The sequence below is a fragment of the Maylandia zebra genome, linkage group LG18, assembly GCF_041146795.1.
Source record: "Maylandia zebra isolate NMK-2024a linkage group LG18, Mzebra_GT3a, whole genome shotgun sequence".
Taxonomy (NCBI): domain Eukaryota; kingdom Metazoa; phylum Chordata; class Actinopteri; order Cichliformes; family Cichlidae; genus Maylandia; species Maylandia zebra.
The window spans coordinates 23,487,229-23,512,052 of record NC_135184.1 but is presented as its reverse complement, the minus strand read 5'-3'; the positions used below and the strand labels follow the sequence as shown (position 1 = coordinate 23,512,052).

The following is a 24,824-nucleotide window of genomic DNA, read 5'->3' as shown; positions in this document are numbered from 1 at the left end:
TGCTTTGTTTTGTTTAGTTACGCACTCTGTTGCCAAAGCTGCACACATTCTGTCAGGCATTCGAATAAAAGAAACATATGTGTGTGTTTATCGCAACGAAGTACAGTAGTTACTCATGTCTAAAATCGATCCTTCTATATTACAGCATTTCACCAGTAGATGGAGTCCTGCAGTTTCTAAAACAACAAAGCATACGTCAAAGAGCACAGCCTGTCCCTGTCCACAGGAGCAAAGCAGGACGGGCTGTGCTAGATTGATGGGGCCATCAGATATGATGCAAGAATGACTTTGCTTTAAATGTGACCCCTTCTTACATTCAGAGTTGTCATATTTCATCAAGGTTTCTGAGATTTTGATCCATATTGACATACTAGCATTACACAGTTGCTGCAGATTTGTCAACAGCACATCCGTGATGTCAGTCACCGCAGCAGAAATTCAAGACATATTAGACCAGACAGCATTTTTCCAATATGCTATTATAGAATTTGGGGGATTCTGTGTGAATCATAGCCTCTGTTTCCTGTTCTTAGCTGGGGTGGCACCCGGTGTGATCTTCTGCTGCTGTAGCCCATCTGCTTCAAGGTTTGATGTGCTGTGTGTTCAGATATGCTCTTCTGCATACTTTGGCTTCAATGAGTGGTCTTCATCCTGAAGATGGTCTGGGCATTCTCCTCTAACCTTTGACGCCAACAAGGCATTTTAGCATTTGGGCATTTTGAAAATGTTTTTAGTAGGTCTTAATATTTTTAAGTAATATTATATGAAGGGCATGTCCCAGAGGCAAAATTTACAAGAATCAGTATAAGTATTATAATTTTAAAAAAAAATGCACTTTTACACAGCAGTTGACTCAGTCTTGTAGACTGTAGGCAAGTTAGGATAACAAAGCTTAACCAATAAACAAATAGGAAGGGCATTTCCTCCGTATTTAGTTTTTATTTTTAATGAACATTTTATTTCAGATCTAGTTTTAGTTTTAGTTAAGGATAATCAACAATAAGAAGAGACACATTTAGGGTTAACTGTTGTAACCAAATAGAATTAAAACATTTAATCTCAAACTAATTTCTTGACAACCACAGCATAATCCAATCCACGCAAAGCCCAGAACACATTTAAGTCATAGAAAAGACTGTCCTCTCACCAGCAGTCTTAGCTTTAGTATCCATCCCACATAAAAAAAAGTAGAAACTCATTAAAACTGTTGGTGCGGAAAGAGTGGGAGAGGCAGGGCAACTGAAGTCCTGGAGTGGGTGAGAAAGTCTAAGTTATGCCAGTTATGGGGGCTGCAAACACCATGAAACTACTGCTGCACGTCTTTGTTTTCTAGTACTTTTTGGAGTCAAGCTAATGAGAAAAAAACACAATACGAGAAATCAAGTGTCTTGGCTTATTCAGATATATTTATTTTCATCTCATTTACAAATAATAATGCAAAGATACAAAGACAGAAGCCTTCACACGAGAAAAATACATCAGGTACATTTTAAATGGAAAGCCCCGCCCCAAATCTATAACGTCGCTCACATTTACAGCCAACTTGGATTATTTTGGTCCAATTTTAACAGTTAAAATAGAAAACGCACAATTTGAAGAACAAGGTTTGGACAAGTTGCTTTTAAAGGGTTAGCTCAAAAAGAAAAAGTACAGACCTGCCAAGCTCTGCTGCAGAATGCTAGATTTGCATATTATACGAGCATAATGTTTCCTGTTGCTGCGAGTGCACTACAGAAACATAGTGCACCTCTTCACGGCAACAGGAACATAGTGCATTTGCAGTGTGTGGAATAGTTTCACTCAAAATACATTGTAGAACGTTTTAGCTGCCATTGTGTGAGTCTTGAACCAGCACTGGGCCGTCCTTGAAATGCACTCACAGGATTCATAGCTGTGGGCAACCCACTGAGTGACCTTACACTCTGTTTCATCTTCCTGATTCAGTTTGTGTTTTAACAGCTTGTGTCACAGAGCCACTATTAGTCTGGCTGTACAGTATTTGTATGTGATTTTTCTTACTCGTGTTATTTCTCATCGTGTCCATGTTATGTCTCAGTGTTTTTTTTTTCACTACAAAATACGATTTCACCACAAATTTATAAAACAAAGGCGAAACTAAATGGTTAGTTTAAAGCAAAATACAATATGTCAAGATACTTTGAAATTCGGCATCATGCAGAAAATAGATTTCTCATCTAGTGGACAGGATATAGCAGTCATTTCTTTAAAGGGGACCTGTTATGCTCATTTCCAGCACCAAATTTAAAAAAACAAACAACTGCTGACTCTTCTAGAGTAGACGTGCAGGATTCACAGTACAGAATAACCCCCACGTATCTTATAGAGGGCCCTGGTGCAGCTTCTCAGGACATCTTTTGTTTATGCAACAGGCTGTTTTAGCTTTTTTCCCCTTAAACATACAGAAGGTTTGAACGAAAGGTGGGTGGAGTTCAGGCCTAGTAGTTGGTGCATTGTATTGTAAATTCACTTTGGACAAGTCACAAAAAAAAACAAGCAGGCATGCAGGCGTCTGCAAGGGCCTTCACGAAAGTAGCGTCACTGGGACCCAAGTGGCCCGAGTGACATAAAGTATAAGACCCACAGACACGTTTTAGAAATCAATTTCATAGTGACTTAATTGCCAAACAATCTCTAGGCGTATCCCACTGGGGCCTTTGATGAGCATACTAAGACTATCCACTCTCAGTGACATCATACAGAGCCAAGAGCAGAAAAAAACTAAGCATTTAGGACAGGCTTTGGATAAAGTAATTACTGTGGTCTTGTTTATTATTAGTGTCTCCCATTCTAAGAGCAAATATAACTGGAAGGAGATGCATAACAGGTGCCCCTTTAATTCATGTTGTAGAAATCAGTAATTGTGTCCAACCTAAACAATGACTTTGTAGGTAAATATGAAATAATTTGAACCATAATGGGATCATTTGAGGAAAAAAAGAGGATGTTTTATAAAAGTTTTAAATTTTTTCTCTTACTTATGGCTATCTTTTTTTTTTTTTTTTTTTACCTTTGGTTCAACTGTTGATTTTACTTTAAAAAGAAGGAGAAAAAAGATACAGTGCTGTAGACAAATCTGCTCTGAAGTAAAGACCAAAAGAATCTAAATAGTCTAATATGTAACAGGAAGTGGAATTCCTGCAGAATAAAAGTTTTTCAAGTAAATGAAAAGTGCTTCAAGGGCCTTGAAATGCATATGGACGAGGTCCAAACGAAATATCAGATAACTCTGAATTAATAAATAATAATATTGAAATAACTGTTCAACCTTACTGATTCACTGTTTAAACCACAAAATTGTTTAGCTAATCTACACTGCAAGTGGTTCTACATGCATGTAGTCTGTTTTTCCAGATACAGTATTTAACTCAGCTGAAACATTTTAAGGTAGAGGAAAACAAACGTTGCTCTGCTGTAAACTCTTGTCTCTGTAAACACTGGTGCGATACCTGAACGTTACTGCTTAAAAAGGTGGCAGTAACAGGCGACGCATCAGTCAGCGCTTATCTACATGAGCACAAAAAGTGTTTAAAAAAAAACACAAAACAAAAAACAAACGGAAATAAAGAACCCACAAAAGATGTCAGGCTCACTATAAAGTCTGGAGGTCCAGCAGAGAATATAGAGCCACAATGACATATTGCAGCACAGTATTTCTCAGTGCATTTTCTTACTTTGACATCATATCACATAAAGCACGAAAAACATTGTTCCTACCATACAGAAATATACAAAGCTAGTCTATAGATTTACAATGACATAATCAAAACTGTGTGGGTGTTCCACGGGGAAAAAAGCGCATACTGGATATTGCGGTATAAAACACAGTATCAAACGACGGCTTCTACATGTGCATGAAAGGCTGATTACCACATATCTGATGCTTTTAGGCTTCACTTAGCAGTCACGTAACGTGCCTATACACAATGCAGAATCAAAGAGAGACAAAAGACGAGTTTAGCGAATAAGGGGAAAAAAAACAAACGCTTGCTTAGACAAACAAAACCGACCTAACCCTTAAAAATAAAATAAAATAAATTGTTAAAAAACAAGCCATAAAGAGAAAACACTTAAGGAGATTCGTGCAGTCACAAAATTATTAAAATAGAAAAACAACCACCCCACTTTCCCACAGTGATAACTAGAACGCAGGATCACTGACAAACATGATGCATCTGAAATATTAGAGTTTTGTTGTTGTTTTTTAAAGGAAAAAGCTTAAAAATCTAATTTTAAGATTCAATCATAGTTTTGTGTTGCATGAAAATAAATATGCTGGCACAGGGTTCCTCGACGCACATCGACAGACGCGATGTTTCAGGAACATAACAGCCGAATAGTGTCCTGGGAATGAATCTATATCTATTTTACATTTTATTCTACCTGCACTGAACTGCAATATTAATTCTGCAAAATACTTTTCAGGGACTGACTCATCCCATCTGGCACAGTATTACAATAACACTTACTGCAAATGTCCAATGCACTATTTTTGTAACTTGAACCGTGGTTTGTTTTTCTTTTTTTCTTTTTTTTTTTTTGCTAATTAATAATTTATTACAAACGTCTTCGAGCATTGTTTCGTTTTCTTTATTCCGACATGATGCAGTCAGAGCTGCAGAGACACGACAGACACAGCTGCGTGCAAAAAATGTAGGAAAGAAAAATGTGTAACAGTGTAACAAAATACTCACCGACTGAGTAACAACTCAGCTCTCTTCAATAGATTTTTTTATAGAAGTTTTCAAAAATAACTATAATTCAATTTGCTTTTTTCATTTGTCTTTTCTTTTTTCTTCGTCTTCTTTTTTTTTTTTTTTTTTACAAGAAGGCAAGTTTTATCAAAGACAGGACAGACAGGTCCAGTGCACATAACAGTCACGAGGGTAGGTGGGGACGGGGGGTTTGGTATATACACTCTGAGAAATCAGTGTTTTAAATAAATGCATAAAGTGCAATAATGAGACACGTTTCTGAATGAACTCAAAGGACCCATCTACTGAAACACGCACTGATTTCACAGAGGATTTTTAAAGCACGAAAGCATACGACTACGAGAGCGACCAGAGCGATACGGAACGAACTGATAAAGGGCACGGACAACACGAGCGCTACGAGAAAACGGATACATAGAGTCGCTGTAGTGCCAGGGAAACGAGCAAAGCAACACATAAAACTTAAAGCAGGATGTCATATCCGCTTTGGGGAAACAATATGTGTCCTTAAGGACATAAAGGCTAGTTATGAGAGGCAATGAGGATGACAGGATGGCAACAACATGGTTGTACAGATGTGACCTAAATACATTCTCTTTGTATCAACAATTCTGTTCTATTATAGAGGCAGTTCAATTGTCTGGAAAAATATACATATATATATATAGATATTTCAACTACGCTGAGGTCACATCTTTGGGAGTAATCCTGTGTGCCACGCTCAGTGTGCCTTTTCCCCCCACCATCTCTACACCTCACTAGTCTGAAAGAACGGAAACAGTTTCAAAAGTAACATGGCACGGTCGCCGTGCGTCCTCTAAGAATCCTGCACGCTGCCTTCCTGCGTATAAGGGTTCGATGTGTGTGTTTCATTTTACAGTCCCAAATCGATCGCTGTAGTTTTGCATAGATACCGTTACGCAAACTCTAATCACATTCTGTACATGTAAAATATAAAACAAAGCCTGTAAACATCTAGCTCGTATTCCTCATTTATCCGTTTAGGTGCGATAAATGAAGTTGAAAAATGATATGGTAGTGACGACACAACGGCGGATTACGTAGGCCAAACCACCTGTAAAAAATTACTCCATCCCTAAAATGCTTCTTTGTTTTTTTCCCCTCTTTCTTCCTCATCTACATAAGAGTCATCTTTGCATGAAAACCAAAATGTAGACGCTATTAAGGCAAAACAAGTATGCACAGTGATTTGTGATTTCATGCATAAACTGATGACCGCCACTGACTATGATAAAAATCAAAATTCACCATTCCCTAAAAATAAATGAGCTTGCAAAAGGGTGACTCATCGCCTCACCGGGGCTTCCATTACAGCTTGGGACAGAGGGAGGTTAAGCTCAACAGGTGTTTCCTCTGAGTCATCAAGCTACTCTATGTTAACAGCCGTGCGATCGCTATAGTGTGATTTATTACGGGTTTGCTCTACAGACATAGTTTAGTCAGTCATTGATGGAGAATTAGAGACCGGGCTGTTTATGCCCCCAAATTTTCATTAAGCTTCCTCGAATAAAAAACGGGTATATCATCTAAATCGCAACAGGATCCATCACAAAAGGTAGTGAGAGAACCATTAAAGGGAAGCTAGCAGCAGTCTTTAGAAACATTTTAAGAGCTCATTTGTGGGAGTCGATTGTGTTGGGTCGTGTGGAATTGATGCTCAGCCCAGATGAGGCCTTTGATCAGCCTGATTCTAGATACCTTCTCCTCAGAGACCCTCGGCTTTAGGTAGCAGAGTTCACACACCTGTTACACCCGCTACTTTTGTTACAGCCTGTCAAGGCGAAATGCATCCTCGGTGGCGGGATCGGTGAGGACCATGTCCGGGTCATTGAGCATGTGCAGGCCATCCAACGTCAGCGGGTCGATTTTCAGATCGTCCAGCGGGAACTGAGAGTCCACATCAAAGCTGACATCTGTGGGCAGGGAGCCAGACAGGTCCTTGGGCAGGCTGGGTGGAGACTCTCCACTCACTGTGGAAAGACAACAAGAAAAAAAAAAATACTATTCATCTCACTGAGGTTTCTAAGGAAGAGAAGGAAGGCTAAAATTAGAGACAACTTCAATGAAAACAAAAGAATGCAGAGGAGTGTGGGTTATGATTTGATAACAACTTAAGGGGACAGCTTGGCATCATAATTACATATCTAAGTGAAGCTGATTATTAGGAGGGCTAATTTTTTAAAAACTAATAAAGGCAAACCTTAAGAGGATGGTTATCTTTGAATCTACATGCAGATAAGTGTTAAACGTCTCTGCAGCATTTAACAATGTCAGAGCTAACATTCTAGTGATTGAATGACAGGTAACCCGCTACTTTCATACTGCTCAGACCATAAATAATCAAGTTGGACTTTCATTTTTTTTATCCTGTGATTTATGCCCGATTTAGACTTCTGTGGGAAATCTACGTCGTAACTTCCGTCATAACTGCAACCACCTTTTTTATCCTTGATGTGCAACTCGTGAGAAATGTAACAACACGTCGGGTTGCGGCAGCATGCAACGACTGAATGACAAAGTGCTGTTGCTTCCATCCATTATACAAATCCAGTAATCAACCAAATCATTGTGAAGCTTCTTCTGTTCAGTTACTGTCACAAGACCCACAAGAAAATGTGAATCACAAGCGTTCCTCCACACTTGGATCTACCAGTTCTACACTTTAAAGTCTGGGTCTCTGCCTTAACAGGCCACTTGCTGCATGTCTTGAGAAGCCGTGTGAAGCACCTGTGAGAATGATGTTGGGGATGTTGCCATGGCTACTGTATCCAAGCTGCTGCGAGTCCTGAGGGTTGCAGTGGCCAGTCAAACCCATCATAAGAGCCTGGGAGTAATTGAGGGTGGAGTTCTGGTTGTACAGGCTGTCAGAGCTGATGGGGGTCTCCATCATGTTGAACTGCTCCAACTGGCAATCCCAAAAGAAAGAAATAATGCAACAAGTCCCTGAAGTAGGAGAAAGCTAAATGCAGGAAAAACATGCGAAGATGATTGGTTTCTATCTGACACGGACAGAGCCTGTACCTGCTGTGAGAGCGCACTGGCTTGAATGGAAGGCAGCTGCTGGTCGTAGAAGTCTGCAAACACGCTGCCCAGTATGGAGTTGTGCTGCAACAACAAACAAGCAGTGATCGGTTTATTATAGATGTAGGTCAAAATTACAAGTGCGCACCATCAATATGAGCATATATATGTATTGCATCAAGGCTTCAGACATAATACATTAAACAAAAAACACGGGATATACAAAACGAGACAGTCAAAGCAGCTAGAACACTGCAACATGTCACAACGTCTGGAAATGTGTGAGGTTTTTAATGTACAAATGCCCACCCAGTTTGCATATGCCAACACATTAAGTGTTTTTATGTGAATGATGCACCATCAGCGTATTTATTTTATCTTTTGTGTTTTAAAAAGAAAAAAATCTCGGAATTACAGCACCGTCTAGGCAATAAACTACCAGATGTTTTACTGGAATTTTACACATTTATCATGTAGTTTCACTGGTCTGACCCACTAACGATCAAAGTGGGCTGCATGTTTGACACCTCGGGTCTAGACAACCAGATACAAAGGCTTAGAATAATTAGGATTTTTTTATATGCCTCTATAAAATGCTTATAGCCGATTTTCTTTCATGAGGAGGCCTTCACAAGTCTTTGAGCATCTGCCATAACGTTTTGCACATTTGTGTGACATTACTGCAGCACAAACCTTTTCATTTTAATTGCACAAAAACGATTTAAAACCTGCAAAAAATAAAAGAAAAAAACAGTTGTAGTAATCTGCAGATATGTAAATAAATGTATTATATGATAAAATAAATAAATAAATGGCTTAATTAATCACACGAGGCAAAATCTTTCAATATCAGCTGCCGATATCTTACAGCTCTCTGTATACATAATACACTGAAATGCAAACCGGCCAAACGCCCCAAATCGTCTACGTAAGGACAACAAAAGGAAAGCCTTACATGAAAAAGGAGCTTCCTCTCCTGCCTTCTGGCTTCCACGTTTTAATTAAGACAAACCAAACAGGATGTAATGTGCGTTAAAATTAAGGGAATCACTGAAAATGTAATCCCCTCTGTGGCTTTATTCTCCCCTCCACCGACTCATCCAGCGCAAGCTAATTCTCTTGAAATTCCTCATTTGAATGTCCTCATCGAATCAGCAGCAGGAATTCTCCCGTTTCATTGTGGCCTCTTAATGTATAAGTAATTGGATCATATTCTCAGTCTGTGCTCCACCTAGTTCTAAACCACATTATCTGTGTGCGCTGCACAACTCCCCACGGGGCAGAGCAGGTTAACAAGAGAACACAGACTGTTGGTTGTGGTTTGGCCCGTGGATAACCTCGGGACTACGAGTGAGCCACTTCAGCTCTGGAAAGGCCCGAGTTGGGAAAGCAAACATATAGAAATGCACACACAGCATGAATCAACTCTGTCACTCGCCACGTTCCTCTCTCTCTCCACATCTCAAACACACAAGGGCATGTTTAAAAGTCAGAAACTATAACTTCAATCTTTGGACCAGTAAAGGCTTACTAGATGGCACTTTTAAAGGTGTAATTCAAGACAGTATTTAAGAAAGAACACTTAGCAATAAGCGATTAAAAGATTATCAGCACTACCTTTTGCAAATCTTACATGCTTTTACTAAGTCTCACGCACATCACTGACAGCCCTAATCCATGTTTACCTTGGGTGTGTTCAGTTTATCTTAATGCACTACATTGCAAGCAAGGTTCAGTTTGCACAGCTTTTCCTGAAAAATCCTTCGAAGGGGATTAATATCTCCCTTGATGCTCACCCATTCCCCCCCATGCTGGTGCAAACCCACAATAAACACAGAGATCTGACAAACATGGGAAAGAACAAAACAAACTCCACTTCACAGTCTAATAAGCAAGACTGGGAGGGAAACGGTGGAGTTGCGATGCAAATACCACAAAAAGCAGCAGAGGAGGAGGAAGGTCAGGGACACGGCTACATCACAAAACACATCAATGACACTAAGAGACTGCTTAAAGAGACTGGTGGTCAGATCTGGGCAAAACAAGAGCTGCTCAGGGTTCACAGTTTGTCAATGCTTAATGTGATCATTCAGATCAGGAATAGAACTTTTTAATGCACATTTTCTATGTATATATTATTAACTTTAAGTACACACAGACAGCTTTCTCCCAGAGTATTTCCTTCACTGCGCGGTTTCACTTCCTCTTATGTCAAGCATGGAAAACACATCAGTGATTTATAAGGTTAATGATGCCGCTGTGCATGTCGGTAGACTCAGACTCAAAGAAACCCCAGGATTTCCTGCTATTGCTCGTTAAAATGTCAACTAATAGAGGCTGCACTGTGTTTTATCTACTTATTAGATACTAATAGATATTATTCTTTTTTGGCTTATAAAACACAGAAAGTAATCATATGTAAATGCATAAATAATGACAATACAATTAACTTAAGGGGGGGAAATGCTTGTTTTGATGTTATGGGTCTTGCTGAAGGGCTCGCTTTTTATTTTATTTTATTTTTGCCCAGATCTGTATCAACAAGAAAAAGCTGCACGGAGTCCTACTCAGCAGAGATAACCACAGCACTATGATGCAAGGGACGGTGATGTTTATACAAAGCGAGCCAGCAGCTCGTTCAGTCCATACGCCCTTACTTGAGGCGAGCCTCCGGGTGAGAAGCCTTGATTGGAGACAGGAGAGGTTGGAGATTGATTGGCAGAGGATCCAACCCTACTGCGGTACTGTTGAAGGGACGAGGCCTGATACAAGAGGATACATTTGAGTTATTCACACTGGAGGCCGTCGTTTTGTTTCCCCCCCTCGTTCGTTGTGTGTAACTCTTCTCCTATTGAACAAGGAGCTTTGGTTAACCATGTCTGTGGTGTTTTTCTTGCAGGAGACTGGCGATCAGAGGAATATTGAACCTGTGCATACTTGTAGCTAATGCTGAAATGTAATTAGTATGATCACAATATGTGACGAGTGATGTGTAGATCTCACGTCAGTGGAGTAGTAGAAAAAGAAAAGAAAAGTGAAAGACTGAGTACTACAGGGGATTAATTAGTAAGAATATCGCTGGAAATTAAACCTGAGCAAGTGAATATTTTAAAAATAGTGACCAGGGAAAACCCACTCTGCTATCTCTTGTTCTGTCCTATCATCAGATGTTTTTTATACTGTCTAACAAAATAAAAAAAAAAGTACTATAAAACCTTCCAAGTAAGCAACAGATACGCCATCAAGTAATTGAGATTTATCAAATGAGGCTGATAATGTTTAATCAAGTCAACGAGGCGTTCAAACCTTTAAACTCCTAAACTATTAAAAGATAAGTTACCAAAATAATGGTAGCATGAGATGAGAGCGATAAAAAGGAGTTCAAGGTCTGTGGATAGAGCTATAAACCGGTGACCTGGTCAGTGGCGTCGAGTAAACCTGTTTGAACTCGCCTGAAAATGAAAGAAGGTCATGTTTTCCTTGACATTACTTTGACTGTAAAATGATAAAAACATTTCCTTATTAACGGTTTAATAACAAGAATACAAGTCTAAGATCCAGATCCCAGCGAGCTTCCTCTGCGTTTTCCGTGACCTCACGCCGCACAGTCTTTTACGGAGATGAAGAGAATGTAGGCCACTTCATTTCTGCAGTAATCCAAACACATTCCCATCGCAACAGTAGAGCGAAGCAGCGAGAGCCAAGATCTGAAGGAGAAACAGCGCCTTACAGAAGCTTTCAGATTCACAGATGTTTTGCGAATCTCTTTGTGCATTTTTTTACATTCTGCTTTAGTGGTTTTTGGGGGGGACTTGAACTCTGCAGAGAAACAAAGAAATTCTGGGACTGCAAAATTATGGTTTTGTGTCATAGTTAAAATAACAAAGAAAGAACAATTGCACTGTCACACACAGTCCTATTTTCACGTCGTTTTTTTCCCCCCCAAGCAAAACGTCTGTTACAAAACACACTCTTGGACAACTTCACGTCACAGCTGAACGTCTACGAGATCAGTTCTGATTACTTCGACGTGGCAGTGTGTTCGCGAAACCCCGAGCCCAACACGTTAACACCATCTGAAAACAGTTCTTTGGGAAAACTGGGAACCAGCCAAGGAGAACCAGTCATCACTGGGTTGTTGTTGCAACAAATCAGCGAGACACAGACTGCTCACCGCGTTCATGTCGATGGTCATGTTGGTTTGCGAGGACGCCTGGTTGTCTGACGGGGAGCAGGAGTTCACCGAGGACGGCAGCTGGACCAGACCCGCCTGCTGGAAAATAAGCAGTGGACTCATAAATAGATAACTAATCTTTAAGCACCACTGTATAATTTTAATGCTTGCTTATCACACACGCATTATATTCATATCTTATTTTATTACATCTTGGCAGATATGAAAACACATCAAAAGAAGAAAAAAAAAATCACATAAAAGGCTACAAGTTGCCTTTTATGTGACATTTTTAGGAGTTTAGATTTTAGAGTTTTATATGTTTTTGTTGAATTTTATTGTCAAAGATCATGCCAAAATGTAAAAAAAAACACACACATAAACTTTCTAGTTAAAGGTGAAGAGTCTGACCTGACTATGCACAAGGACTGCTGCACTGACAATCTCCTGTGAAATGTCTTTTTTCCCAGACCCCGAGGCAGCAGGGATATGGTTTTACTTTTACCCCTCTAAGTAAATCATTGTGTATTTTTTGTCAAAATGTTATACTTGCGTCTCATCTGTTGTTCTGGGAGTTGAGACACACGAACAAAGATTTTAGCAAGTTAGCGAGATCTCCGCAGGTGTTTTGCAGTTGGCCTTGGGTTCTTTGTACCTTCTTCAGGACCGCGTGTATTCGCACTTGCTGTGATCCCAATAGCCCCACGTCATTATCTCCTCTGTTTATTTCATTGTGGACCGATGAACGCCTAGATTCTTGGAAATGTGTCTGTAGCTTTTAAGAGGTTTGTGCAAAAACCCAGCGAGAAAGCTTTTGTGACTGAGTCATAGTTATCACAAGAGAAAACTCTCTATGGCTTTCTTACTGAGAACAACCTCTACAACCCACACTTCTAGTCTCATCTTCATAATTGGAACACCTGAATCCAAACAGCTTTTGGAGAAGCAATTAGCAGGGATTCACTTTTTTTTTTTTTTACAGCCTCTCTGATAATAACTCAGTATGTTGAATAAAGACATGGAAAGCACAGTTGTTGGTGCGTTTTTATTTTTAGTCAACTGTGGCAAAAATGAAGATCTGCTCAAAAAGTAATCAAAGTAAATGAAATAAAAGCAGACGTGACAGGAATATCAAAGAGTTTGCGAAGTTTTCTTCCAACTAACTGGTAACTGAAATCATCATAGGTTTTATTATTTATTTGGAACCTTATTAAAAAAATATAGTTATAATAATTCATTTATGAACTGCTGCTCCTATAACTCTGGTGTGGTTATTCTCTAATTCCATCTCATTAAACATCTCAACAATAGAGAGGTGACTGAATCACAGACGAGTAAACGTAAGTAAGTCAAAGTAAGTCGAATGTTCCCATGAGAGCCAAAACGCATCATCGTCATTAAATGCAGTTTATCTATTTTTCCCCTCATTTTTCATCTTACTCACTCATTCACAATCTGGATGCTATCAATCTAATTAAAAAGCAGCAGCAGCTGCAGATAAACATTAAGTCTGAGATCTTAAAGTCTGGCTAACATCAAAGTTTTGTAATATTCTTTTTTTTTTTTTTAATGGGCTGTGGAACACAAAAATGCATTTTCATTTCAGTTAAACATGAACGGCTTCATGATTACAGTTTGTTAGGACACGTGTTCAGTAACATTTAACATAAAGCTATAGTTTCAAATGATTTAGCGTTCATGTGATAAACAGAGATAAAATGTATGAACATTCTTAGAATGAAAAGAATGAAAACATTCATAAATCCAAAAATATTGGAAGAAGTTGGAAAGACTTGGAGATTGGGATTAGCTGTACTTGCATTAATAAACATAATCCCGAGATTGGAGGCTTAGGGAGCTGACAGACTGATGAAATGGAAAGCAGACCACAACGCCAGCGTCACAAACTGAAACACAGCAACAGGTTTGTAAAGGAATGGACTCGATCCTAATTTCCAGTGAAACTTCCTGAGGTCTATACCACAGCCACTGAAAATTCAGGACTCTGATTGGCTGGAAGACCCAGAATAACTTTTACTAAGTAAATTATTTCATCAATTCCAAAATTTAGACTTAACTTCAGATGATAATGACTCATTCTCTACTACTACCAATAACAAACATGATCAGACGCTTCTCTGTATGTTGTACATGACATGACAAGTTCGAGAGTGCGATTCGAGTGTGAATCCACTGCAGCTACTATAGCGGACCCAAGAAATATAATTCCTTATAAGGAAGAGTTTAAGGAACGGCTGCGGCAGAAAAGAGAAAACCGGAGAGGAAATGCAACCAAAACTGCGGAGAAAATGAAAAGATGTCCACAAACCACGGGTAAAAGCGAGGGAGTGAGAGAGAAAGTGAGTCAGTGCCAGGGGGAGGGGGCAGCGATATGCAACATCTGCACTGGCAGCATGTTGTGTAGGAGAGCACGTTGCTGAAAGTTTCCCATTATCTTTTCGGCTTCAAATAACTCTGACCTAAGGTGATAGACATTCTAAGAGGAAGTGACTAGCAGTGATTTGGCTTTAGCGGTGGGCAGAAAGCAAGTTAAACTACTCTCAACTCTGAGGTGATTGTTTGAAGTAACTAACAACAGGGCAGGGCGACCAACTGTCAGCTGTAAAGCGGCAGACAGTGAGCGAATTGCTTCATATGCAGATGGACTAACGCTCAGCGATCCTCTGGATGTTTAAAACGGGTAAATGAAAACAAAACGAGCCACACGTCCGAGTTAAACAACTGCTGTTGACTCATTCATTGATTTTTTTTGGCAAGTGGTCATAATACTATATAAAACTGGATGTTCGTACATATGAATGAGATGAAGTTTATTATGTTTTGAGCTGTGGCTTTGGATAGAAACTCACTTGCTGGTTTGGGTGTGTCTGGGACGACGGCTGCTGGCTGAAGAAGGCGTACTGGGACAGCTGCTGCTCCAGGTTCATGGCATTAATGGCTGCCTGTTGGGAGCACGGCACTTTATATGACAGAAACCTCAAAAAGCATTCATTTCAGTATTTGTAGCCTGCCTACAAATCATGACACTGTTTCTATGTCTATTAATGTACAACGCTTTCCTCTTGAGTACCTGGGAGAGAGTGAGAGGTGGAGTTGTTGGGGAGAGCTGCAGGTTCTGGTGCTGGTGGGAGTCTCCCGCGTTCAGGATGAGAGGAATCACACTATCCTGCCCGGCCTGGATTTCCATGGCTACTGTGGGTTGAGACGTGTTCACTCCTACCCAGCACAAGAAAACAGTTTCCTTAAAGACCCAACTTGGCACCAAACAAGTGGCAAATGCTGAAATCCAAGATCCTTCATATCCTGCACATAACTTTAAGATATGTCCAGAGAGAACAGAGGAGAGAGTGCTTATTACCACCTTGTGTGTTACCCAGAGCCTGCGTGCTGCTCTGGGAGCCGAACGAGGCGGCAGCTAGGTCGTCGTGGTCGAGCGGGGTGGGCAGCGGAGGAGGGAACTGGATGTTGGTCAGATCGGGAAGAGAGCCGCCAGTGTTGTGGGCTGCTGGTTTCATCGAAGCGGTCAGCTGCTGTTCTGGAGACGGGAAAATGCTGCAGAAAAACAGATGGGTGCCGTAAACTCTCCAGCGATGACATGCTCGATATACTCGGTGATGAAATAGCAGAACCGCCAACACCAGTAGCTTATTCAGATTACTTGGAAATGTCTCCCGAGGCAAACAAGTCCAGAGATATTTGGACTTCATGCATTTGGCCCAGGGTATTTTTGCAAATCTTTTGGCTCCACACTCTCATTCCTTTGGCAGTTGAGCGAGTCAAAATGAAAATGTTGAACTACAGTCAGATGCTTTATTCACACCCATTCATCAGATTTGTGTACACACGTACCTAGCCGAAGCTTCCTTTCTGGATTTAAACACTATATCGTAACAGTGAGACCAACGTGCCCCCCAAAAATATTTACACTGAAACATAATTTCATTGTGTTACTCAGACTATAGAGGAAGGTATCCTTAGACAACCTAAGACATTAAAACTCACTGGATTCCAGGAACTTTGCAGGGCTTGGATCTTGAAATGTTCTAAAGTGGGAGAAAAAAAGACAACTAGTGTATCAGGAAGACCAGTGAGATACTCAAGTGAAAAACATTTTGTGTGAAGATTTACTGTTTTGCTGTCCCAGTTATGTTTCTGTCCATCTTCATCCACCTCTTGTTTAATTGCTTCAGACCCCGGTACAGTGAGTAGGAGGACTGGGGAGAGCAAGAGCGAGAGCGAGAGATGGAGAAATTAAAAAATAAATCTCCTCAATCTCTTGGATCTACAGATGTCCTGCCTGTTGAAGCTCATAATAACTGCCTTCATTTAATCAGATCAAGTGAGTAAGTGCAGTCGTTAATGTATGTAGCGTCAAGTTACAACATATATATACATGAATTTATATATATCCAAGCACTATTGCATTGTAAGGTACAAAATGATGACAAGGTACCCAGCAATTCCCTTTGAGTAAGCACTTGATGACAGTGGGAAGAAAAGGTTCCTTTAAAAAGAGGAAAAACAAAAACAAAAAAAGAAAGTAGACAAGAAGTGTGACATTAGTAAAAGAAAAAGGAATTCTGAATGCAAATAATGGGTAAAAGCACAAGCACTTCTCCAAGATGATACATACAAATTCAACCAAAGTGCTTCTAAAATTGACATAATTCCCCTCACATGGCCATTAGGAGCGAAATTCACATGGTACTTGAATGCGCACCATCTGCACAGCAATCAATTTTCCTCCTCTTGCCTTCAAAGCCGCATTCAAACCCTTTCATCATACACTGGAGGGCGCTTCCACTGAGTCGTCAGGAGAAAGCAACAAAATACCACAAAAACTAAACAGGATCACAAAAAAAAACAAAAAAACAAATAACACTGAATTCTGCAGATAATGCAAAAAAACACTAATTTAAAAAGCACATATAGACTAATTCAAGGCAGAGTTAAAAGCTCATTTCATGCAGGGTGTCTGTATGAAGTGAGCTGACACACACCACACTAATGAACATGTCTCTTACACTACATGACGAGAACATCTTCGAAATCTTGTGTACCTCGTTTTGGCTGCAGCTCCTGTGATCCTCCAGTGAAGGAGGCCTGCTGGGCAGGAATTAGTGTGCACTGATGCAGTGCTGAGTCAGAGTTTGTCCTGCAGCACAAGAATTTTAAACTCACATAAGGCGATCTATAGACAAAATCTACCCGAATAGCACAAAAAAGTACATAGTGGGCAACTACAGCACTGCGCGACAACAACATCACATGCAGCAGTCAGTTATTTTTAAATGTTTAACACTAGAATAAGGACACTGGAATAGTTTTAAGTGTAAATATAAACATTTCAATAATTTTTCTCAATGGCAGAAACTGTGAAAGTCATTAAATATGTGACAATGCAGAAGGATTTCACAGTCAGAGTGTTAGCCTCTTGGGTCTTTCCACTCTGAATGTGTCTTGCGTTATTATCTGAACACGTTTCTTCATGACAGGTGAAAAAAAAATGCATTTAGTTGCAAGAAGGCCATGCCGAGACATTGTGTCATTATCAGAGACCGTCTTACCTCCTCCAACTAGTATCAGGTGGCGGCGAGAGATATACTGAGCCATATGGACAGCTGTCAATGTGACATCGCAGGTTAAGAAATAACAGCTGGAGAATAAAGCCTTGGCAGAATCAGTGTACTCTCTTCTGTGAATTCAAAAAATAAATAAATAAAAAAAGCACTGTGCTTGGTGATCTTCTACAATACAGGGTACACTTTCATTACCTACAGGCCGAAGTCTTTTACAAAAATGCCCACAAAGAGTTTGATTAAGATCTAAAAATCTGAAATCAAGAAGCACTTCCGTTTCAAAAGCTAGCTGAATACAACAGCATTATTAATGAAAAGGTGTTAATAATTGCTTGTTCTGCACTGTGTATTTTCCAATAATGCTACCACGAAGGAGCATTTAAACACAAATGTATATTTTATGCATATATTAAGCTTTAAAAAACAATAATACAGTTTAAAGATTTGCATTGACTTCTGCTGGAGAATGATGAGAGCCCGCAGGTGGTTTCACTTATACTGTGTGATTAGTCCTGTTCTCAGAACTGTGTGGGTGTGTGCAGACTATGGTTTATTAACATCTCCACGATGCTAATGTTCAGCTGTTGACACCATGTTATTCCCAGCCAAACTCCTCCCACTGAATATTTATCATAATACATGAAATCTCTGTCTGTCTGTGCGTTGGTTTCTTTGTCCACCAACTCCTCCGAGAGCATTAGAAGATGAGCAACCAAACCTGTGCACACAAGTTCATCTTAGGCCCCGGAAGGTTCTTATCTATATCAGATACTGCGGCATCATCGCATTGCCTAGCAACCACCCAGCAACAGTTTGAAACGATCCATTTTTTTGCACTTATGCACCTTATAAAAGCACTGTATCGTTTGTATTTCACAACAGTAACATTTAATTTGTATTCGCAAAAGCTAAATTATGCATGACACATTATGATGGCATCGTGTTGCCCCGCAACCACCTAGCGACAGGCTAAAATGACCTGTTTTTAGGCTTCATGCACCTACAGCAGTTTATGAGACATCCCTATCGTTTTTCATTTCAAAGCTACTTCTCATTTGAATCCACAAAAAGCTGAAATATTCATGCCTAGTAAGCACCTAGGAATGGGTTAAACTGACCCATTTTTAGGATATTAACATGTTTGTTTGTTTTTTCTCAGTATGATTAAGTATATCAGGCTTCCAACAGCATGAACAGGCCAAAACAAATACTGTAGCATGGGGCATGCATTGGTAGGATAACATCTGTGTAAATTCCTAATAATCTGCAGAAATGCCACTCTACTGCTCCTAAAGAAAAATTTGACCGAGTGAAGTTTTGACCAAGCACTCTGATTTAAACTGAAGCTCAGAAACCAGATAAAAATGGTAATGGTAAATGGCCTGTATTTATATAGCGCTTTACTAGTCCCTAAGGACCCCAAAGCGCTTTACATATCCAGTCATCCACCCATTCACACACACATTCACACACTGGTGATGGCAAGCTACATTGTAGCCACAGCCACCCTGGGGAGCACTGACAGAGGCTGCCGGACACTGGCGCCACCGAGCCCTCTGACCACCACCAGTAGGCAACGGGTGAAGTGTCTTGCCCAAGGACACAACGACCGAGACTGTCCAAGCCGGGGCTCGAACCGGCAACCTTCCGATTACAAGGCAAACTCCCAACTCTTGAGCCACGATCGCCCCAACATTAAACAACACTTCACCCAACAGGCAGCATAAAAGGATATCTGTCGTCCGTGTTTGTCAACAGACAGGGGTTTCCGGTGGGGCGATGTGATGCGGTTCCGATCGCGGTAGACTCTTTCCACCAATCCGTGGTGTCGCGTCGACCTGTTCATGTCGAGCCCTGAATTCTGACAAATAAAGACAAGGAAAAAAATGGGTAATGAACTGGGCAAATTGCAAACATTACTTTTCAGCTCCTCACTGGCCTGCACTATTAGAGCTGAATGTGTAACAATAACAAGAGAGTTTTTGAGGTCATTAATCTACAAAAAGCACTGCGGCAGCCACGGTAGTCAGCACTTTACCTCAGTTACACTGCTCTTGGCCAGCAGAGAATAAACACTTCCTATGAGCATGTAGCACAGGAATGAAAGGTAAAGTGGTCCGGGGTGAAAAGGATGGGGGAAGACTGGAAAAAGAAAATCTGAAATGTGTGCATTATGTTCTACGCGTGTTCTTCAACTTGTTTGTTTGTTGTTTTTTTGAGGGTTGTCATTTCATTGGCAAAGAAAATTAAAACTACGAAACTGCATTACATTTTCCTTTTTTTTAAAGGTTGGTATCTTGTTCCATTTGTCTGAAGCTATTCCGTGGAAATTTCAAGGACAAGGGCTTTTTAGCCCACATGACAGATGTTTTCTGTCTTGCTGTGCAGCTTCAGTGCCTTTCAAGCAAGAGACTGTTTCCAGCACTGGCTGAGAGAATAAAACATGGAGAAGCTCTTCTTTCTCATATACACAGACTGACACACTAAGCAACGCAGCAGTCGCGTTGCAGATAGCACTGAACGCAATGATTTTTTCTTTTTTTATTTCCCCAAATAAAATGAAACCTATTATTCAGAACAAATTACACACAACCTCCTGACCCTTTTTCCCTTCAATTTCTAACATTCATTATTGTGCAATATCAGTTTTAAGGCTTTCACTGAAGACTGACATTTCTTTTATGTTTCTGTCGACAATTAATGCAAATCCTTTCCTGCCACCTTTGAAGCTGCTCCTGAAAACAATTTAAAGCAATAAAAAAACTTCTGCTTCTGTTCACGTTGTTGCCGAGTGCACTGAAGCCCAGCATGAAGCTGTCTCCCTGCACATAAAACACACAATTCAAATTTGGTGTGACAGACGTGGCTTCAAGAACGTTCTTATTACGCTGCGGCAGCAACATATAAACTTCAAAGTTATTGCAGGACTGTGTACACAGTGTTTATTGGACAGAGCCTGCGCCGAGCCATGCTACAACCGTATACAAACCTAATGTAGGCTGTGGCCTTGGATACTTACACTGCCTCTAAATAAAGTATTATTTTTGTTCATATACTGCTTACATAAGTGACTTACACAAAGTATGTGACTTCCTGTAGAAGAATATTTAGTCCAGGGAAAAAGAACCTCAGGATGTCTAAAAAAAGCGACCAGTCAATACTGCAGGATATTACTTACTCATAGAGATTGGGAAAAAATGGGGGTATTTATTTATTTATATCACACAATATATTTTTGCAGTTAAGGCCACAGATTGAATTGACCTACACCAGGTATATTTTAGTTGTAAATGTGAAAGGCAAAGGAAAGATAAGCAATCCTGTACCTGAAAAGGCACGTCGATCGTGCTGTTTCCAATCTGATTGACGTTTGGCAAGGATCCTCCATAGTACTGCCCACGGTTCTGCCCCAGCTGCAAATATTTGGTCTTCTGCAACTGCAACTGCAAGAAGAACAACATCAGGTAAATCAGCAGGCATTTATGGGAAATTTAGAAAAGAAGTAAAAGAGTTTCTCGCTCGCATTAAGTCCACGCTCCAGTTACAGCGATGTAATAAATTAGCTATTAACACCCCACACGCCTAAAAACCAAGGACCAGGCCGTGATATTGTTAATAACGAGAGCTGAATATGATGTTCTGCTAGAACATTTTCTTTTTAAGTTGCATGATTGTTTCATTTACATTACAGGACTGTTTGCAGATTTTTCTTAAATTTTTTGAAGTGCTAAAAGTGAGATTTGTGGATTTTAGCAGTAAAGAAAAGGAAGATCGAAGTGGTGGAAACTAAAAGCTGTTTAATTTAGTGACAAATTTTGTTGCAAGCTCTAACGTTTACAGCTAATTTAGTGTCAAATTTAACGGTTTCTTTTTTATTTAATGTGAATAGATTATATGAATGCCAAGGTGCAAGCAAAGCAGTATAGATATAATTCAGTATCACTGAATGTGCCTGTCTTCATTTCAGAAGAAAACCCTCCAAACTGTCACTCCAGTGTTTATTTCAAAACAGCCTCCTTTTCCATGTCCAATCAGAGAACCCATGACCAGTCAATTAAATTGTCTCATGCAAGCCCACTGCTTACTGTTGGCATGGCAGAAAATCTAATAATAACAATTACTATGCCTGCATCAGTGGTGTATTTTGATAAGCCTCCAACCTCAGAGTATACTTCTTTAGCTACATGAACGCAGTCTCTGATGCAACGGATTAGATACTGTAACAACAGAATATGAAGTCTGGGTCACTTTAATCACAAGAAGCCGTGTACGGAGAAAAGCACAAAAGAAAAATCAGAGTGAGAGTTGAGCATAAAGGGAGGCAACAGTGTGAAAGGGTGAAACTCTAAACCCGAGGCATCCTTCCAGCATGTCTAACTCTGGCTCAAACAAGAGCTACCTAATGTTTGTCTTTCCATTAATCACTGGAAAAGTGCATCCTTTCACCAGTTTCACTGTCCCATCTCGCAGTTTTGAAGAAAGCGATCCAGCTTCGCTCTGTTTAATGGGTTTGCTCATACTCCACCTCTCCACTGGGTTTTAATTATAGTCAGCTTGGAGGTTTTTGCATAATTTTACTGACAGCCAAAAACACACAAACGACTGATTGCATACTTAATGAAATCTAGATTAAAAAAAAAAACATAAGGCCACAGACCTCCACCAACCTGTCGAGACATATCGTCTACAAATATGGACCTATAATAATAAAGTCATAACTCTGATGCAACTTGTTCTATTAGTTTCCAGATAAGGACGTGTTTAAAGGTAAAGCATAGGGAGGCCATTTTTCTTAACATGTATTCCCAAACTGATGATTTTTGGTTATTTGGTTACACGTAACTATGTTGCATAAGTGTAATGTAAAATGTTACATTTAAGTTACCTGTTCAAATGAAATGTACTTGATTGGTATATATTCAGTTTATACCAAGCGATTTTTGTGCGTGCTCTCACTGGCCACTTCTTTAAGATACACCTCCTCAACTGCTTGTTTATGCAAATATCTAATCAGCCAGTCACAATGCAGCAACTCAGTGCATTTATGCATGTAGACCTGTCAAGTCAAGATGCTTAAGTTCAAACCAAATGGAGAAGAAAGGTTATTTAAGAGATTTTGATCGTAGTATGGTTGTCAGGACCAAGTGAGCTGGTATTTCAGTATTTCAGAAACTGGGATTTTCTAAACACCTCTAGGGTTCATAGAGAATGGTCTGAAAAAGAGAAAACATCCAGTGAGCGGCAGTTTTCTGGGTGAAAACGCTTTGTTGATGTCAAAGGTCAGTGGAGAAAGGCGCGACTGGTTCTAGCTGATAGGAAGATACAATATCCCCGAAAAAAAGTTCATTAAAACCAAAGCATGCAGAAGAAGAAGAAGCAGAAGCATCTCTGAATGCACAACATCTTTGAATCTTGAAGCAGATAGGCTACAGCAGCAGAAGACCACACTAGGTGTCCTGTCAGCTAAGAACAGGAAACTGCAGTTAAAAAAAAAAAAAAAATCACACAGAGGATTTAAGGCACTTCTTAATGGGCCAGCCCATCACTAGTGAGGTGTAGCTAACAAAGTGTCGGGTGAGCGCGTATTTCTAATAATTTTTTTTTTTAAAGCAATGCACGTTTAGAAGTTTTGCACTGCAGTCTGCCATTGACGTGAGACTGTGAACCAGCATCCACGATATCTACTGTTACATGATACTTCTGCTTTTCTGATTCTAGAAAGACCTTTAAGTTGCTCTTTATCGTCTTCTGAGCAGACACAAACACACAGATTCAGAGAAACAGAGCTTAGATAGGATAGTGGCTGATGCTTGCAATGATGTTAAGTCCATCATATTTCCACTCAGTAGCGGTTTCCACTGAAGCCCTGCCTCCATAGGATTTATTCTGGAGGCCTGTGCTGTATGTGGCTTAAATTCCACATAATCTGCTGGCCTTCATCTTTGCCGTAAATGTCACTCATGTTGCAGTGCACACAGGCCTGAGGACCCGTCAGACAAGTTCACCGCGGTTTATATGCACAGAAACACACCTTAACATATATCCCTATATGCACCACGATTTTCTAATTCATTTTTTAAAATGTCAATCTCTACGTTCACGGATCATATCATATGCTTTAGGTTAATCGCTTCGTATCTAAGCCCACGAGATGAAGGGAAAATCGCGGTGCTGGACGCGCGCTGTCAAACACGGATGCACGCCCCTTTGCTTTACACTTGCGTGGGACAAAAATTGTAGCCAATAACTTTTAGGAAAGATGGTCCCCGCAGTACGCATCTACATTTGAGGACCGACACATCGTGTCGGCTCAGCTGGCCGTCCACCGACAGGAGAAAATCGGCCACAGCTGGCAGGAAGCGTCGTTTGTTATTGTTTACCTGTTCTGCGTGCAGCCGCGGCGCTACAAATGCCTATTTGACAGCTCGCTGAAAACAAACGGAGCGCAGACAGGAGGGAGGGAAGGAAAAGGCAGCAAACGGTGTCGTTACCCTCGCTGCTCGGGTTATGCTCAGGTCTTTCATCACTTCTTCAAACGCCGCCGTCTCCTCCGCCTGCTTCTGGTTATGTAAAGCGATTTTCTCGCTGAATTTCCGCGGATTGTTCGAAGTCGCCATGTTTCGCTCTTCTGCTCCGTTTTCCTTCAATGGTCAGCGTCAAGTAACACGGAGGGAGGACGCACAGCTTCCGGTTAGAGAGGCGGACACAACGCAGAGCGTAAAAACAGAATACCCCCCCCAAAAAAGGCAACGTTTACCTGCTTTTCCTTCATCCTGAATGAAAAGTCTTTAAACTTATTTTTTTAAAAGGTTTTTACAGTGTCGTGCAGGCCAAGTGGGCTTCACATATTTGAATTTACTGACCACAGGTGATACCTATAATCTACAGCTAAAACAGTCTGTGGACTGACTCTAACTAAAACAACAGGAGCCAGTGTGTGACTTATTACAGGAAGGCCACATGTGCAGGATCCCATGAAGCCTCTCCAGTGTGCTAATAAAGCGCTGCGTGATCCTGCTGACACTTATTAAACATGTTAGTGTGTGGGGAATGACGTCCGCACCGGGATCTGGGACTACCTAAATCAAATGCAGCCATTTTTAGTGTTAAAAGCTTCAAAGACCCTAAAACCGTCGTTATAACCTGCCGAGGCAAGAAAGGGACGGCATGTGAGCCTAAAATCAACTTCCGGCCACCGTGTTTTTATCTCATTATCTGTTAAACCGTGCAGGCAGATAACCGAACAAACATTTACTTTTACTTGATTAAAACCAA

At 40.4% G+C, this 24,824-nt stretch overlaps 1 protein-coding gene and 1 long non-coding RNA gene across 6 annotated transcripts in view; one reads left to right on the top strand and one right to left on the bottom strand.

The window, feature by feature from the left end:
- LOC143413751 (uncharacterized) overlaps positions 1 to 10,655 on the top strand; it is a 31,604-nt gene extending 20,949 nt beyond the window's left edge. The window contains exon 2 of the long non-coding RNA XR_013094366.1: positions 10,306 to 10,655. This is a non-coding gene — a long non-coding RNA (uncharacterized LOC143413751). The remainder of the gene's footprint in view (positions 1 to 10,305) is intronic.
- On the bottom strand, positions 1,387 to 24,204 carry crtc1a (CREB regulated transcription coactivator 1a). Of its 5 annotated transcripts, none has more exons than XM_012916752.4 (16): positions 24,041 to 24,204; positions 20,876 to 20,992; positions 19,285 to 19,410; positions 17,538 to 17,599; positions 17,031 to 17,125; positions 16,424 to 16,474; positions 16,099 to 16,184; positions 15,973 to 16,013; positions 15,332 to 15,522; positions 15,041 to 15,186; positions 14,820 to 14,912; positions 11,950 to 12,048; positions 10,433 to 10,537; positions 7,776 to 7,859; positions 7,482 to 7,659; positions 1,387 to 6,724 (listed from the first exon to the last, which is right to left on the bottom strand). In XM_012916752.4, the coding sequence occupies exons 1-16, from the start codon at positions 24,164 to 24,166 to the stop codon at positions 6,519 to 6,521; spliced, it is 1,806 nt and encodes a 601-aa protein (XP_012772206.3). In that variant the 5' UTR covers positions 24,167 to 24,204; the 3' UTR covers positions 1,387 to 6,518. The 5 variants fall into 5 exon arrangements, with proteins under 5 accessions (XP_012772206.3, XP_012772207.3, XP_076733276.1 ...); XM_012916753.4 differs by having other exon boundaries at positions 11,950 to 12,045; XM_076877161.1 differs by lacking the exon at positions 24,041 to 24,204 and adding an exon at positions 23,930 to 24,011.
- Positions 24,205 to 24,824: the final 620 nt, after the last annotated feature.